We start from the raw sequence: 18,289 nt of genomic DNA on the forward strand, positions 1-18,289 counted from the left end.
TGTGCAACTTGTTCCTGTACTGCCAAGTTAAAGAGGCCCTAGCATGACTGAACTGGACATAAGTTGGTTTGCTTCTTAGCAATGGAAACCAGGGTATGTTTGGGAGATTGGAGTTGCCTCCTGTGAATAGAGAAGGGTATGTAACTGTCTGTCTGTATATCTCCTTTCTAGGTGAACAAGAATGATATTAGGAAAAAGGTGCGTCGTCTAATGGGAAAATCACATATTGGATTGCTGCACAGTCAGCAAATAAATGATATTCTAGACAAACTTGCCAATCTGGTAAGTAAAACAGTGATGAGTGATATACCTGTGGGGTCTACAGTGGAGGAAATAAATTGCCTGAAAAATGTTACATATATTCTCTGCAACACTAATTTAAAAATATTAAAAATAATTAATTGAATTATTAAATGCTACTCTCCACAAGTATAGAATAAAGACTGTGATTGTATGACCTGTTTATAATATTGTAATGTTACACAGTTGTCAGTCAGAGCTGCAGTACATTTGTATTATACATAGGTATAAACATGACACTTAGGTACCACAGTTCTGTGCAACCCTAATGTTTTCTTAATAACTTGTTGGCAGGAGCCTTTATGATTACTATGACTGCAAGAAGTGTTTAATTTTCTTTTAGTTTCCAGGCCACTATAAGACTTGCAGCAATCAGTTTCTGTACAAAACTGTTTCCAGTGTTCATACAGAATAAACCCGATGTCCTGTAATGATCAATAAGAATGTAGGCTAAAGCTTCAGTTAATAAATCTAGCTAGCTTTTAACACAACCATCACCAGGGTGGACATAAGTTAGGCTCTTTTAAAGGAATTTTTTCTAGCATTTCTACATTTGGAGCTTACTTTTGTGCACAGAAATGACACAAAATTATCATTAATTGGGAAAAATCAGACCAGTTTACTGCAATGATACCAGAACTCTGACACCTCGTTATCCCATACTGAGTATGGTACCACGTGAATGTTGTTGTATGCTGTGGTAACTTTCATAGTCACGCTTGTGAAAACTAAACTTTAATATTAGAGTATCTTGCTTAAGGCTTTGTCCAAAATTCTTTCCAGTCAGCTCATTAAATACTGTTAAAAATTCTTCTTTCTTTCATTTGTTGAGAATGCTTCTAGTGTCACTGAATGGATTTTTTTTTCAAAGTTCATTAATGACTGCATGTGGGATTTTTCTAGAACGGACGGGAACTCCCTGTGAGACCCAGTGGCAGCCGCCACATAAAGAAGCAGACTTTTGTAGTACATGCTGGGACAGATACAACAGGAGACATCTTTTTCATGGAGGTAGAGACAAGTGTAATACTAATGCAACTAGCAGCAGAAGAAATAAGAGGAATAACATTACAAATCTTGTGTAATATTTTGTGCTCCCAGGTATGTGATGATTGTATTGTGCTGAGAAGCAACATTGGAACTGTGTATGAACGTTGGTGGTATGAGAAACTCATCAACATGACTTACTGTCCCAAAACAAAAGTGCTGTGCCTCTGGCGCAGGAATGGTCAGGAGACACAACTGAACAAGTTCTACACAAAGAAGGTATGTATCTTGTTTAATACACATAATACTGCAGGGATAACTGCACAGAAAAAAACCAAATCCTTTGTGTGTCATAGTCCATGTTTAATCAAAAAATAGCACTCTCTTTCCAGCTCCGGTTACTGAACTGCAATGGCTGTTTAGCAGCACCGACATCTGAAGCTGGCATTGTGCCGTGTCATTTAACTTGAACACAGTCATACACCAGAAAGTAATTTAAGAAATTACACGTAGCTTTTTTGTTAGAAGAAGGAAAGCATCAGTATTACTAAATATTGTGCAAGGTTGCAGGCTTGTGAAGATGGTAAAAATATTACAGTAGATTTCGTGGGGAAAACCTAAATAAAATGATGCCCTAGGAGTTTATTGTATTATTTTTGACCTTAGAATCATAGAATGGCTTGGGTTGGAAGGGACCTTTAAGACCACCTACTTTCAAACCCCCACTGCCATGGGCAGGGACACCTTCCATTAGTCCTGCTGTCCGTGTCACCAACAAAGGTGTTAAACAGCATGAGACCCAGTACTGACACCCAAGGAACGCCACTTGTCACTGGTTTCCACTTGGATGTTGAGCCATTGATCTCAACTCTTTTGAGTCAGTCCATTCATCAGATTTGTTCCTTTCTAGTATAGAGTAGCTCAGCCTTCTTTGTGTCCTGTATCTTGGGCTATGGATAGAAAATTTTCTTAAATGTAGCTCTAAGATTATGGCTTAATCTCAGAGTTGAAAGAAGATGAAGAGAAGAATATGCCATAAGGAAATTTATATGAATAATGACAAGATAGGTATTTTGTGTATGACTAGCAATATTGATTGCTGGGAGTTTTAAAAAAGGGAGGGATTGTTTTGGTGCCTTTTCTACAGTAAGAAACTGCATAGGCTTGGTTAGAATGTGCCAAGGCATGAACTCTTCACTAGCTTGTGTGGTGAAATGCTATTACATAGTTTCTCTATCAACTTGTAAAACAAATATAAGTACCAACTAGTAATTGGGTGTGCTTGAACTTGAATAGGCTTTTGGTCATTGTGCACCACATGGGGCTTGTTCTTTTTGTAGAATCTTAGAATCTTGCTGTTCTTTTCCCTCCCTTAGTAATTTGGAGAAATAACATTGTATTACTCTTCTTGTATCTGTTAGTGTCGGGAACTGTACTACTGTGTAAAAGACAGTATGGAGCGAGCAGCAGCAAGGCAACAAAGCATTAAACCAGGTACAAGATTTTGCATGTTGGGAACATTTGTTGTTTAATCTGCAATCAGCAAATTTTTTTTATTAATAACTCCTTGGAACATAATCTCCTTTTACTTGGAAATCTTGGGGTAACTTTGTGCATCCATGTGCAAGCAGCAGGCTGTTGTCTTTAGCTGGTCCTCTTTACCTCACTGTCAATACAGATACAACCAAAACACCCTGTATAAAGAAGAGTTACATTTAAGGAGGATTAGCTGCCGGTGATTTCACTTTCTCTTTATGGTTGGCTAACCATGGCTAATACTCCTGATTGAGACACAGAACTATGTTGTCCACTTTGTGTTGAGAATGGAGGTTAATAAATATGATTGGCTTGTGTTACTGAATCTACAATGATGAATCTGCAGCCTTCTGCAGATTTTTTTGCAGAAACTTTTTGAATATTGAAGTGCCTCATACTGGTGCAGATCAAAAGCTGCAGCTAAAGGAATTTTATATCAGTATTACTTCTCTAGTGTGGACATACATTAGTTTTGCATCATCATGTGGGACAGGATAGTATGATTACACTGGTAAATTTTTTCTTGGCAGTTTTTTCTTTCTTTTCTCTGTTGAGTCAAAAAGCCCTAGAAAAGTGGATTTGCAATTTCGGAAGATTGAGTTCTTGGGAAGGCAATTTTCCGTTTTTCGTACTCCCCAGAGAGGAGCAGGGGCTCTATGTACTTGAGTAACAAACATGAAGGTGGCTTATTTTATATCTTCATAAGGTGGTTTTTTCTCCTTTGCTGGAGTCTGTTTGCAGGTTCAGGGTAACATCACTGTGGTTTTGTGTTTTCAAGTTTGATTTTTGTTGCAACTATTTCTTTTTTTTTCAAGGGAGTGGTAGGAATCTGGGGACTATGTTTTGAGGTACAGGCCTATTTTAGGTGTGTCTTAATACTGTATCTGAGTGATCTACATTTTATACATATGACTGGCATCAGTTAATGTTAGCTGTTGGTGTTTAGAAGCGCTACAATTTTCTTCCTCCTACCAGTTTAATTCCTCCTACTGGTTTAGTCCAGTTTAATTTGAGAATGGGGAGGAAATACTGAACTTTCACTGAGGGAAGAGAAGGGAAGAGTATATTTGGAAGGTATTTTATGAATTGGGCAATAATGTAGTATTAAAAATGTGTTTGAGAAGTGTTTGAATTTTGTTAAAAGCTATTCCCCAGAACTCAGTGGTTCTGCAAAAAATGATGGTTTTTCAAAAATCATTTTAAGTAAGCAGTTTTCAGCTGAACTGGATAATGCAAAAGAAACTAGATGAAAATGCCTAGATTGTTCACCTATTAATATCCTCTATTAAATTATTATTTTAATCATGGTGACTTTTTTTTTAGTCTTAAGTACAGATACATAAGCAGCACAAAGGAGGCTTGTATTTGTGAGCTACATTGCATGGCATTGTTTTAAGCAATGTAGCTCACAAATACAAGCCTCCTTTGTGCTGCTTATGTATCTGTACTTGCGACTATGCTCTCTATGGTATTATGTGATTGCAGCATCTTACTGTGCAGAAATGAAATGTGGCATTTAAAGCAAACAATACCCCAATATGAAGTAGAGTCAATACAGGATGAACTGACATTGATGTTCCTTCATGTTACCAGAAGGAAATTTATTGCACTACTTAAAATTCTAGTGGTACTCAGAAAGCTGTCATTAGTGAGTGAACTCACTGAAATGCTCACTACTGTTCCTAGTAGTGTCCTTTTGATATGCACATCAATAGGAATTACGTTTTTACTATTTTATATTTCCCTTCCACATACCATGACTTGGCTGACTGCTTTCTGCACTCTCTCTCTCTCTCTCTCTCTCTGGATTTTTATTTTGGTTTGTTGTTTTTGTTTTGTTTTTGTTTTTCTTTATTAACACCACAGGCCCTGAGTTGGGTGGTGAGTTTCCTGTGCAGGATATGAAAACCGGTGAAGGAGGTCTTCTTCAGGTCACACTGGAAGGAATTAACCTGAAATTTATGCACAGTCAGGTATGAGGGAAATCTATGAGAAGACTGAGCATGAAGCTTTTTGCAGCACGCCTGTGTAGGTGTTTCCTCTTCCCAGAGTATCAGTAAGGACAAGGGATAGCTTGATGTGGGTAATAAAACTTACATATATTTACACTCAAATACACAAGCATGTATCAATATATGTATATGTAAAACCACACGGAAATTAAATATCCTCAGGAAAACTATAATCTTTTAAAGAAAGATGTTGATACATCTTTCAGCTTCTTGTTTCTTGTGGTCTGAATTGTCTAAGTACAAAAGAAATGTTAGCCTGTATTAAGGGACAGAAAAAGTGATCAATAATAATCTAAGCTGCTATAATGCATCACACCATGAGGAAATCCTCATTGCATAAGTAGTCAGCCTTAAAGATACAGTGTTTGAATATTGCAGGTACAGAAGGCAACCTTCTGCATTATATTGAATCTAAATTACTTTAAAAGTTTAGAAATTATCTGTAGAAATTTGCATGAAAATAGAATAGGAAACTGGCTCTTGATGTATTTCACAAAAATAAGAAAAAAATACCGATTCCTTTTTCCTTCCAAATAGCAGGTATTGTGGGCATAGAGGAAACACAAGTAGAATTGTCATTTCTTCCTTTCTCTGGATGTTGTTTCTGTTGCTTCCTTTGATCCTTGTTTTTTATTTTGCTTTATGTTTTTTTGTTTTGCATATATTAAATGCATGCTATGCTAGACAGTAGAATCAATTTTTAGGGGAGAAGGGAGAGTGTGTCTGTGTGTGTGTGTGAGAGAGAGAGAAAGAAAGAAAAGCTTCTGTCAGTTCTCTGTGGAGTGTTTTTTCCTTTCCTCCTGACTAGACTTTTCTCCCCACACAAGCTTTGTTTTTCTTTGAGGATACATCAGTGTAGATCCCACTGGAAGTGCACGTGCATCTCAAACACACATGCTCAGAATCTTTAATGCTTCTCCCAAGGTCACAGCAGCACCATGTGCCACTTTGAGATCATATGTGCCAGTGTAAGGAGTGGAGAGTTGTGAACCTCCCTCATTTTTCTTGCTGTCTATTACCAGGGCAGAACCTGGGTTATGTCTGTCCTGCTGTAGAATTTCAGACCTACTCTGTGATGGAACACTCTACTTGACTAAGTTAGAGATTTTATCTTTTCATTGGGTGTGCTGAAATACAAAGAACTGTAAGAGGAAGTTACTGGTTGTACAGAATGAGTTTCCGTAGTTCCTGAAAATGGCAGGTCTAAAGCCTTTGAAAATTAAATCCTGGTCTCAAAGCAACAGTTTGATATCCTTATAGATGGATATAATAGAAATTACTTTGTCCTAAGGTAAGGACACACAATAGGAATGTTCTGTTTTCTACTTCTCCCAGAAGTCGAAAAAGTTTTGCTCAAACTGCTCATCTCTATGGACATGACTCCATTTCATAAATGAAAAGGCAAACACATTCACATTTGCAGTGAGAATAGATGTATAAAAAGATAGCCACATCAGCAGCAGCATGGTCTCTGAAGTGCAGCAGGCATCTTCACAAGACAGAGACACTCAGTGTTAAGCACATAGTGAGCACACGTATCTGTCCAAAAAAACCCCCCAGATTCAAGCCTTTTTTGGTTTTTTTCCTGAAAGACTGGAATGACATTCAGAAAGAAACTTTAGGGAGACCTTGTATTGATGGTTACTATGGGACTGTCTGGTGTACAATGGATACTGAGCTACTACCAGCACTCATAGAATACCAGCTTTATCATATCCTTCCTTAGAGAGAATGGTGTTCTAATTTGTTGTCTGTCATGAAGATTCCTATCTTTTTTCTGGAAAAGAGTCTGTGCAGGTCAGACCCAGGACGTTTGCCAGGACGTATACCTGAAGGATTATTCCTTCTCTTCATCACCTTTCCAATTAAGCTGTGGCCAGATGAGTTGCCATTACTTAAGATGGATATTGAAACAAGTACAGTTCTGGAAAATACACTGCATTTATTCAATATATTTAATTCTTGGTCTGCTAGATTATTTTGCCAGCTGACTGGGACATTCAGTACCATTTAGGGGATCTAAGATATATATCCATGTTTTCCTTCTCAACGCAAAGTGTCTAGACAGATTCCAAAAGTGTGTCATTTGAGGGTTTCCTGTAGAATGGACAAGAAACAGTTACATAAAGGACTCCTACTAGTTGCACCATGCAAAAAAAAAAAATTCCCCTCCAGTTTCATAATCCTTGGAGCTAAGGATGTTGGCATTCTTGTTCTGACACTCATCAACCAGTCTGTTTTCTTAATAAAAGATCTGCTATTCTGGATGGTTTTTTCTTTCCAATTCTCATATACATTGTGTGAATTGCTCCCTAAGGCAGTTGATTTCAGAATATGTATATAAGCATCATTAAAACCAGGATCCTGCAGCTATTTTTCCATGTTGAAAATGGCATTTTCTCTTTCTGTTGAGTTTGGGTGGGGGTACTGACCAACAAAAACCTACAGGATCTCATCAGGCACAGCTTTCTCTTCCTCTTCCTCTCCTTACGTAACGTAAAGGCCCTGTTCTTGGCTATCTTTTCAAGTATTCTTTTCAGTATTGTGGCTTACTAGTATAAGGGATTTCTGTTGCTCTGCTTGATTGGATATCACAGAATTGATATAGAACATAGGAAGAGGGGTTTCCACTTTTTAAAAGAAAAGTATAAATGGCACTTACCTGAGAAGACTGGACATACTGCTTCAGTGTGAAGCTTGCTGTTAGGGAACTGTTTTTGAAGGCTCTTGATTTGCAGTGTGTGTACTTTCTTACCATCTTGTGAATTCCTTAGGAAGTGTCTCAGATGGATGGTGGGACAACCTTTTACTGACATGTGAGAGTTGTCTTTAGTGTTCACAAATTGCCTCACCACGCTGCAGCAAATATAAGTTGAAGAATAAAAATTGTTGAAGTCTGTCTGTGCCTAGCAGGTCAGAGGATGTTCTTTAGGATAGGGAGGAATCAAGTGTACCTGTGGTATTGGCAGATAATTCTGAGTTCACATCTACAAACTCTGTTGTAATATTGGGACTCAGTAGCCTGTGCCCGTTATGAATTCATCTGTGTCAAAAATAGATGGAAGCTTAATAAGATGCATAAGGCACATGCCCATCTACAGTAGGATCCACACTGAATGCTCTGTCTTGAGGAACTACAGTTTCCCTAGGGTAAGTAACTGCTATTTCCTTTATGCGTGTTTTCTGATGGAGTGAGAGGAGAGCATCTCTGTCCCTTAAACAATAGAGCAAGAAGTTGCCCTTTAACTCGTATCTTCTGAAAATGGATTGTAATTGTGACAAACTTGATAAATTCTCATCTTGCTCATAGCTCTTGTGGAAATGCAGCACTCCATAACATTAACTCAGATCTTGAGCACCTGGGGCAGTCAATTCTCTTACGCAGTTTGACTCTTCCCAAATAAAACGGCCAGTGAGCCTTTCTGCTGAGTTTCTGAATTTTTGAACTTCAGACTACTAGCAAAAACTTTTCACAGAAAAGATTGCAGAAAAACAGAACCAAGTGCAGTACAGAAAGTATTCTGTTATTGACTTGTTTATTCTGTAAGTATACCTCAAAAAATAAAATGTTTTTGACCAAGTAAACTGATATAGAACATGAATGAAAACAGGCAAACAAAAAAAAAGATGGAATTAAGTCTCTTTTCCCTTGAGTGCTTGAATATAAGCAGAAAGCAAGATCTTTGGTTAAGTAAGTGGAAGTTTTGGTTTTTTATGTTGAACAAAGATGTCTCAGGTCTGTTGGTTAGTTCTCTGCCAGTAAAAATAATAATAAAATTCCTTTGACTTGAAAATCAACGTCTTATCTCAGGTGTATGGTGTGTTTACTGATCTCTCTTGATACAGATAAGTCTCTTAAAAAAAAACCCCACAACAATTTCTAATGTTGACATCCTTTGTCTTTCATGCGTAGCATATAATGCATGACAACATTGATGTTGCTAACATGGGATTCAAGAGGAGTTGCAGAGTTTTCCTTTCCCTTCTTTCCGAGACAGTGAAATTTCTCCAGTACCATTTTAAAAAAAGATCCTGAGATCATGGTGTCATAAATGTGTGGGCACTCAGAGTATCAAACCACACTATCGTAATACAGTTTTACAAGGAGGACCTCTCTAAGGTGTTTGACATAGACTCTCTGAATATTAGGGCAATGTTACTCTTTGTATTTCTCTTGCCTTGAAAAGCAAGTCTACTAGAAACTGGAATATGGATTAGATTCCTTATAGCACTTGCTACAGCTTCTTATGTCTGTGTACTGACTTTGACCCTTCTGGAGATGTGCACATAAGAAGGAGCTGTTTAGTATCTTCAAACAGATTGGATATTAAACAAACTCGTTATGCAAAGAGAACTTATTCATTCATGAAATCTTGGCATCTACATTCTGGACTGAAAAACCTCATCATGTAGTTCAACTGCTTTTTGTCTTTTGGGGTTCATGTATGTAAAACATGAGTTTAAGGCAGGTTTGTTTTCTAAATGACTTGCTCAACTGGCAGAGCCATATGTGAAGTGAGCAAACCATAGAGAAGAGTTCAAACTCTCCTATCCTGCTTAAAGCAGAAAACTGGTACTGACTGTTAAAAGGCGATGGTTCCAAGAGTAACTCTGAAGATTGTGTGTGATAAACTCTAGTAAAGTCTTACATGGCAGAGCTGTCAGGGAGGAGAAAGGTTAGTGGTTCCTCATTGGATTCAATTTGACTACTGGATAGGTTTAGGAGGATCAGTATCAGGGTGGGAAGTATAGTGCCCCTTACCTGCCCTCTGTGCTGGAGGAGGATGCATGGAGGGGCAGAAACTACCTGGGATGGATCAGAGGCTACAAACAGTGCCAAATTTGGGAGCCAGCTTTATTCTCGTCCCCCTCTTTTGCTGTATTTCAGGTGTGTTGGTATTCTTTTTGCAATAACTCATTTGAGTGCCTGAAGGGGTAGCAATGTTGGATATGTCAGAGTTACTAACTCCTTCGTTTCTCTTCCATGCTTTCTCCTCCTGCAAGGAGCGGAAGGTACTTCATCTTCTGCTGTCTTCGCTTCTTAGCACTTTTAAGTTTTTTGTTGATTTCTAGCATTGTGGCAAGTTTGTCTTCTGAATATTTATTTCACCCTTTATTATATATTAAACTGTAAATGAACTGGTAGTGTATGCTATAAAACTTCAGGTTGTATCTGTTGTGATGATGTTTTTGTTTAATTTTGATTTTTGGTTTAAAAAAAACCCCAAACTAATTTTATGTTACTTTTCCTCCTGTTTTTGTAGGTTTTCATAGAGCTGAATCACATTAAAAAGTGCAATACTGTGCGAGGAGTCTTTGTCCTGGAGGAATTTGGTAATTACATTATTTTGATATTAGGTCTGTACTCACATGGCAGTAACTCAAATTTCCAGTCTTCAGATTCAGAGTTGCACTGCAATTTCGAAGATGGGAGAGAATGTAGATTGCATATAAGAAGTTGCCTGAGAGATGGGTGACTTTACATAAAAATTTGCACATTAATTTTTATCATGTTAAGATTTGTTACCTAGGTGCTTTTTGTTATCAGATAGAGAAAATTTCCTGAGTCTTCTGAAACAAACAAAAACCAGACGTGGATGTGTGTATAAATTTTCTTTGGTATGTTCCTTTTTCATCTGAGAAACCACATTTTTTTAGGGAGGTTTTAAAGTTGATCTTTATCAACACACCATGCTTTCATGAAAAAGAATTACTGTTAATTGCAAAGCTTTCTTTTTGCTCTAGGTGTATTTTAAATTTTGTTGAATGGAGCAGAGGCTGTTTTGTCAGGTTGTACTTTATTTATCCTGTGATTTTTGTTTAAGAGCGTGAGTGGAAAAGTAAAGGTTAAAGAGAACAGAGAGTTTGTGCTATTTTGGTCAGTTACTGCTGTTGCATATCTGCCTACACCGGAGTCTGGGCAAAATTCAGGTTCCTCTTCAGTGTTAGTGTCAGTCACAATATTCTTAACTAGGGTCTGAAAAAAATGAGTGACTTCAGATGCAGCTCTCTGCAAGGGTGATCCACATAACTTCTCTTGAAACCCAGATTTATTCTTCCAGCCATCTTTGAGACATTTGTTTAGATCTTAGGAGTATGTATGAAACATATAAAAGGAAGTTAAAATTGACAACATGCCATAGTATATCATCAGCATACATACTTTGGCCATTAAGCAAAATCTGAATCAGCAGCTCCCATTACCAAGACTGTCATTGTTCTTTGGTACTGTGGATAGAATGTTCTGGCTGAGGGATTCTTCCGTAAATTATAGAAGACCATTAATACGAGATTTCTGAAATTAATGACTTTGTCCATGACAGTGTATTGTCTCCTCTGGGTGACACAAAGTTCTAAGTGATAAAACCCTTCTGACTGTTGCAGTTTTCTTGTTGTCTACCGTAAATCTCACAGGTGTTTCAGATTTGAATGTGTGAGCAATTTTTTCCCAATTTTTTGAAAATGTTGTTCGTAGTTCAAATGATCAGATATGTATATTTAAACCAGGAAAATTTTCTAATAGTTTAGATGTTCATAAGTTCTGTTCAATTTGTGTTCCTTTGATACCATGTTTTCACGCTGATGGGGGTGATTTATTTTACTACTTGCAGAAATTTCTTAAGTCAGTAAAAGATTATTGATGGGTTTACAAAGACGAGAATTCAGAAGTCATAAAATCAGCTTAAAGAATGGCTTCAGCTTCTGAAATCTTTAACTGAGAAGAAATTACTTGGATCAGGAATTAATTTTGGATCTTTTTTTTAAGTTTTCGTGCAAAGTACTTCTTTTAATAGTTTGTTTACATTGCATAAGAAGAAAGACAGTGTTTGATTTGGTTATTTCTAGTTAATTTGGTCACTCTGTAACACAGCATTTAGCCCCTAAGTAATGTCTGTAATAAATGTAAGAAAAAGTACTTCTTTTTTTTACAGAATACTTCATAATCAAGGGTCTATTGCAAAAGCTAGAATTGTCATATGGAACTTATAAAAGGGTAATTTTGAGAAGTAATTAAAAATAAACTGGGAGTTGAAATCTACAAGCAAAAACTGAGAAATTAAACCACTTGAGTTAAAAATATCCTCTCTCATAAAATAGAGGTCACAGACAAGAACCAGTTTAGATGTACCAAATGAGATTGACAATTTGCCCATCCAGCTAATACAGAGAAAGAAAAAAGAAAGGAGGATGTTGCAGGAGGATGAGCTAACTTTTCTTCTTATGCAGAGATTAGAGTCTAGCTCAGAGCTGTTTTTTTGAATTGTAAAGGTGAGAAGATCTGACGATCTGTCCTGTTTAAGATAAATTAACATGTTTGGTAGTAGTAGACTAAAGGCATTCAGCAAAAACTTGCTTGGACTTCTTAAGAATGAAGTTATTTAGCCGTGTTAAACATTGTGAACCTTGCCATCAGATTTATTATAGTAGGAGCATACTGAAGTAGTAGATGCTCTTAGAAAGGTAGTGTCTGGTAAGTGTGCATACTCCAGTCTGATGGAAAATACTTCAATGCAAGATTTTGCTTTTACCAAGCATGAGTGCTCCAAATTAGTGATAGCACAGCAGGAAAATGCTTGTTTGTGTTAATGCTGGGTTTAGATGGCAGCATCACAGTCGGACTTGTGGTTTCAGAGCAGGATGCAAGCAGAAGTTCAGGAATTGTGTCCCACAAATGAAAGTGTAAATTTAAGTAAGTGAGGAAATGTAAGGTTCTTCCCTCTGGAATTTGAGTTACTGCTATGTACATGTGCTTTACTTTCTTGTGGCCCCTTCACCGCTGCTGCTATGAAAACCTTCATTCTCCAGCAGGTAAAGTGATGTTGCCTAAACTCATTTTGTGGTAGCACCATATTTTTGTTTACAGGTCCAAAAGCTGCAGGATGGTGCTTAATAATTTACTCCCTTCATCCACTCAGTTCAAGAGCATCAGGAATAACTTTTAATGTTAGAAGAAAGGTGCTAATATCTCAGTTTGAGGCTTGAATCTTTGAAGGCTTGGGTCTTTTCTTTGGGGTTTTTTTCTTGTTGTGGTGGGGGTGGGGTTTTTTTGGCTTTTTTTTCTTTTTAATTTTTTTTTTTTTTTTGGTGGGAAGGCAATTTCTTTGTTCCTTTCTTCTTTTTTCTTTGTATTCTGCAGTGGTAGTGCTTTGACTTCTGTGTGTGTAAATGCAAACCCACTCTTCTTAATCTTCCTAACTCAGTCCTCTCAGGAGAATTTTCTGCATTTGAAGGACTGTGAAGGAGTACTTTAAGTAAAGACAAGGCAACTTACTGTGAAGTGGAGAGACAGTACCTTCTTGCCTAGCTGCTCTCCTGTTCCCTTTCTTCCTATTCTCAGTTATGATACAGGACTTTACAGCTTCCCTTCTCTCCTTCCCTCATGGCACAAGGTCCTTACAGCTTTCCCTTCCTGCTTTTTGAAGAGTATATGAACAGTTGTATGTTATCCAGTGGGCAGTGAGACTTACACAGCTGTAAAAGTCCTACCCTATTTGGCTGTGCACCAGCCTCACTCCCCCACCTTTATCCCCTGGTGACATGGAGTTAATTTGGAACATCTGGTGCCAACGGGTAAGGTAGCTTGGATGTGCACCTCCTTATCTCCCCAGCTTTAGTCTCTGGTATCACTGGGGCAGTGCAGCCTGGGTGTGCACTTCCCTTGTTTCTCAGCCCTTAATGCAACTGCCAACTCCAAGGAGAGTGAGAGTTGAAAAATAAAACAAAAATATAACATTACTTTTTACCATCAGATTCTGTACTTCTCAATAGATTTTTTTCAAGAATGACAATACCATGACCTACAAGAATTAGTAGGTACTGGTTTACATTTTGAGAACTTTCTCAAACCCAGTCTGCACTGCCTACTCTTGGCCCCTTAAGAGTGTGATCCGTCTCCCTCTCCAGCGTTTAGCTGTGTCATATCATAGTTGAAGAGATGACATCTGCATGGATAGGTTTTGTTGTGGACTTTTCCTGGTTCTTCATACTGAACTCATCTGCCTCTGTTTCTTTTCTTGTCACTAGTACTATGTGTAATAAAACATTTATCCTACCTCTATGAACTTGGAATGATTTGGTTTTGCATAATTTCTGTACTGCTTCTTCTAAATTCTTTTGTTGTGACACAGAAATTTCATGGCAAATTCCAGCTCTTCTGGAATGGAAGTATTCAGAGCTGGTCATGGTATTCCCCTGATCTTAACATTTTAAATTTGCCAGTTGTATGTTCTAGTGTGGTCTTTGTTTTCTTCTGGTGATTTCCCATGGTATCTGTTCACAACATTTGCAGACCAAGTACAGGCCAAAGGCACAGCTCAGATGCACTGCACACAAATGGGATGGTTACAGTTTGCTTTTTTATGCATTCCACAATGAGAATAAAAGACAAATTTCCTTTAGCTATACTCCAGTTTTCTTTCTATCAGTTTGAGACAGTGCAAGGGAACAAGGTCAGATTTTCTGGATAAGAGATTTTTTTCATCAATGCCCTAATCCTCTTTTTATATAAAGATTTTCATAAACCAATCAGCCTGATATTTTAGGAATGTGTGTCACTGAACTCAGCATTTTATTTTAAGGCAACTCATTCAAAAACTATTAATGTTTTCAGTGTCAAGTAAATACCATCACACACATCCTATACAGGAGAAAGAATATCTTGAGAAACTTAAAATAGAGCTGGAAAACAGTCTTCCAGTTAAGAAAATTTTCTCCCTCAGCTCCATTTTTTTTTCCCCCAGGATTTCACTAGCTTACTGTACAGTGTCCAACAGTTCTTTTGAGATCTGTTATTCAGCAGAGAAGGATTCAAACATCTCAAGGGTAAAATCTTTGGGACTCATACAGTGACAAATTCCTCTGGAATTTTTGGGTTATGTTTTATTGTAGTAGACATTAGGCATATTTTGTCATTAAGCTTGTTTTTTCATTATTTTTACTGTCCAGCAGGAATATGAGAAAAGCCAGAGTCTCTAAGAACCATCAAATATCTGCTGTGCCAAACAGAGGCAGTGAAAATTTTTGCCAGCTTGAGTAATTTATTATGACATTACCAGTATCTTCCAAAGATGTATATAATGTAAATGAAAAGAAGTAAAAGTATGTAGAAGTGAGGGATAGTGAGGTGCCCTGTACCTGCACCTGCTGTCTGTCTGCATCCCTTCCCTTTCCCATGGGAACGTTGTGCTATTTCTTTCCCATTTGCCTCTCGTTTTTTGAACTTTTTGTTTTGTCTCTTGCCCGTCCGGTTTTAGTTCCTGAAACTAAAGAAGTGGTGAGCCACAAGTACAAGACGCCAATGGTGAGTCAACTGTGATGCCTCTGGTGGTTCTCTAGAGGATGTATCTTTAAAATTTCATGTGGAGAAAAGAATTACATTGAGACTGCAGGATTTGCAGTGAAACACCAGCTGCTCTTCATGATGTTTTCATTAGGGGGAGACAACAAGACTCAGTGATTGTTGTATCTATGAAATTAGAGGAACTCCCCCGTAGTGCAGAAAGCACTGTCTCCTTTTTTAAGACAGATAAAGATGCAAGGTAGCCAATTTGGCATTGAACTTTAACGCAGTAAGAACTGGTGAAACTGTTAATTTTAAGACAGTGCAGAACACAGTCCTTAATCCATAGAACCGATGGAAAGGGAAACTACTTCCTAGGAATGATTGTTAACAGTTTACGAAAAATTCCCATTCCCTCAGGAGCAATGAGTTGTGAGAGAACAGTGAAAGTACTGATTCTTGCTGTATTGATGGGTTCTTGTTGTGGTTTAATGTTCAGTTTTTATAACATTTTTGTGAACAGCAGCAGTTGATAATGATACTTAGCACTTTCATACATGATCAGGCTTATGTGCATTTATGAGGAAGAAATAGAAACCAATGATTATCATCAGAACTGAAATTTCTTCACTTTATGTCTGAAGCGCAGTGTGCACATTTGGTGATTTCATGGAAACTCAGTCCTTCAAGAGAAGAGAGAGCAGAATTATTTGAAGAAGCTGGAAATGTTTTAGAACTAAATGCTTTAGAATTTATGTAGTTTAAGAAGTAAATAGCTGTATCTGTTAGTAAGAGAAGCCAGTTTAATGGAAAAAAAAATATTTTATGGACGTGTTTTAGCTTGTACTGTAATACAGCAAAACATGTTGTTATGCTTATTACCTTTACAAAAATTTTAGATGTTAGTTTACAGGATAAGAATTAGCTGTTAGTTTACAGGACAGAATAGCTGTTAATAAAACTATTATATTAATTAAGTCTAAGTCTTACCTTCACTGAATTGTGCTGCCAGTCACATGGTAAAAGAGGATTTTTGGTTAAATAATAGCACAGTAATCAGTTAAATAATTGTAAAACTTGGTAGTGCTATGTGAAACACTCTCTTTAGTTAACTCATTCAACCCCTTCCAGAAAATGTCTTGTAATTTCATACAACAGACCAAAAGCAAATATGCAGATTGATTCTTCTAACGCCAGCTGGCTAACTTCCTATCTTAGCATAGAAAAATTCTATTCTTAAAAATTATTAAATCATACTGTTAAGCAACTAATGCTTTTATCCCAAAGGAAATTTTTAGTTTGTCATATGGCTCTTCTTCTCTATCCATCTTAGAAGGTGGTAGGGGACACATTTTCCTGATTTTGTCTCTAGCCAGAGTAGTTGTCCCATGAAGGAAGACATGCAGGAAAATACAAATGTGCAGTGGATTTTGTAAAACACTTAATCTGAATTTCAGTATCTCTTTTTCTAAATTCTTGTAGGCTCATGAGATCTGCTACTCCGTGCTGTGTCTCTTCTCTTATGTGGCTGCAATTCGTGGAAAAGAGGCAGAAAACAAAAGCAAACCACCTCGACCAGTTTCCAGTTGATCATGATATTTGGAGATACCTACCCTTTGGCACACTGATATGCAGTACTCCCAGTTTGACTGCAGTTACTGGAGCTCACTTTCTGTCTTTTATGAGAACTTGACTATTTATGTATGACCCTGCAAGTCTTTCCCCATAGAAAAACCTAAGCCTTCCCTGTTCAGTCTCCTTCTGAATTCATCCTTAATGGAGTTTTAAAATGAGCTTTTAATCAGATGGTTTTGAGCATCTGCATCTAGCTTTGAGTGACTTACTCTGGACATTCCTTTGGAATTCCTTTTTGTTAAGATGACTACCAGCTTGAGTTCGGTTGTTTTCTGTTCTAGTGATACTTGTTACAATTTAATCACTTTACAACTGCAGGCTTCTGCTTTCAGATTCTCTGGTATGTGCACAGTGGAAGCAGTCTGGTCCTGTATGTTGTTTCAATGTTGTGTTTTTGTTGTTTTCCTTCTGTGTTGTTTATTTTTAATTACCAACATGGAGTTCTTGTCACATAGTTCTACAGTCCCTTTTGGTAGAGATGAACAATTTAGCTGTCATAGTCTAAAAGTATCATGTGACAGTTGAAGTTTGGTTATTTAATTGGTCCATCTGTGGAGATGACTGCTTCCCAAGTGGGAAAAGAAGTGGAGAGAGAAACTTTGAAGGTAGTATAGTGTGAAAAACCTCAACACTTCATGGGTTGTGTGGATTTTCAAATAGGAGTTTAGGTAGTGTTTGTAGCTACCCCAGCAGTAGTTAACAGATGCAAATAAGCACTCTTTACAGCAGTGAATCACAGGGATTAGAAAATGAATAAGGCAGTATAAAACTTGGAAACATTATTGGCAGAAGCACTGTACAGGAATCTGCAGAACATGTTCAGAAGCCCAGAGGATTTTGCTGTCTCCAAATTTTTTAAGCTATTGCTTTTTATTTTTTTTTTCAATTTGTACCTGTATATGAAGGGATCCTGAAAATATTGTGTTCATGTGTAATGAAACTCACATAGTTAAAACTATCCATCACATTCCTTATTTTAAATAGGCTGGATATGAATGGGTTTTTTTGCATCCTATTTTCATTCTTGAACTGTAGTGCACTTGTCTGGAAAGCTCTTAGGATGCTGGAAGGTGAGACTGTCTAGAGAAAATAATGTTACATGTAAAATACCAGGAGAAATTGCTCTGATACAAACTGATGTATTGTATGTTTTGACATAGAATTCTGACTAAATGCACCCAGGAGTAACCCTGTTTTGGCTTGGTCAGGGTATCTACCATTTTAAATGGAATATATTAGTATGGGTGAGGATGATGTAAATATTACAGTATCACATCTATTTATAGAAACTGTACAGCTCTCTGAAAGTGAAAATAAAATGTCATTCAACCAGCAACAGTTTTCATCCTCCTGTGCTTTTCTGTGTTATTGTAAAACAAATGTAATTACGTACAGAATACATCATGCACGTACATGAAATAGGGGAAAAGAGAAGACTCTAAATTCACAATCTAAATTTATTTTGACATAAGCAGTTTTAAATAATTTGGGGTTTTTTTTCCTTCTAACACAGCATCTGTATCATTTGTCTTTAAAACAA

The 18,289-nt window shown here is 37.3% G+C and overlaps 1 protein-coding gene across 38 annotated transcripts in view; it reads left to right on the forward strand.

The window, feature by feature from the left end:
* Positions 1–18,087, forward strand: part of MADD (MAP kinase activating death domain) — a 72,314-nt gene extending 54,227 nt beyond the window's left edge. For 20 of the 38 annotated variants that reach the window (XM_032110893.1, XM_032110904.1, XM_032110901.1 and 17 more), the window contains 9 exons: positions 172–282; positions 1,204–1,311; positions 1,402–1,566; positions 2,709–2,781; positions 4,690–4,796; positions 9,840–9,848; positions 10,100–10,169; positions 15,089–15,135; positions 16,597–18,087. In XM_032110893.1, the coding sequence (XP_031966784.1) occupies positions 172–282; positions 1,204–1,311; positions 1,402–1,566; positions 2,709–2,781; positions 4,690–4,796; positions 9,840–9,848; positions 10,100–10,169; positions 15,089–15,135; positions 16,597–16,704 (798 nt within the window). In that variant the 3' untranslated portion in view covers positions 16,705–18,087. Of the gene's footprint in view, positions 1–171; positions 283–1,203; positions 1,312–1,401; positions 1,567–2,708; positions 2,782–4,689; positions 4,797–9,839; positions 9,849–10,099; positions 10,170–12,972; positions 13,888–15,088; positions 15,136–16,596 lie in introns of those variants that run through there. The other 18 variants (XM_032110895.1, XM_032110907.1, XM_032110913.1 and 15 more) reach the window with 4 other exon arrangements.
* The last annotated feature ends 202 nt before the right edge of the window (positions 18,088–18,289 follow it).

The sequence above is a fragment of the Corvus moneduloides genome, chromosome 6, assembly GCF_009650955.1.
Source record: "Corvus moneduloides isolate bCorMon1 chromosome 6, bCorMon1.pri, whole genome shotgun sequence".
Lineage (NCBI taxonomy): Eukaryota > Metazoa > Chordata > Aves > Passeriformes > Corvidae > Corvus > Corvus moneduloides.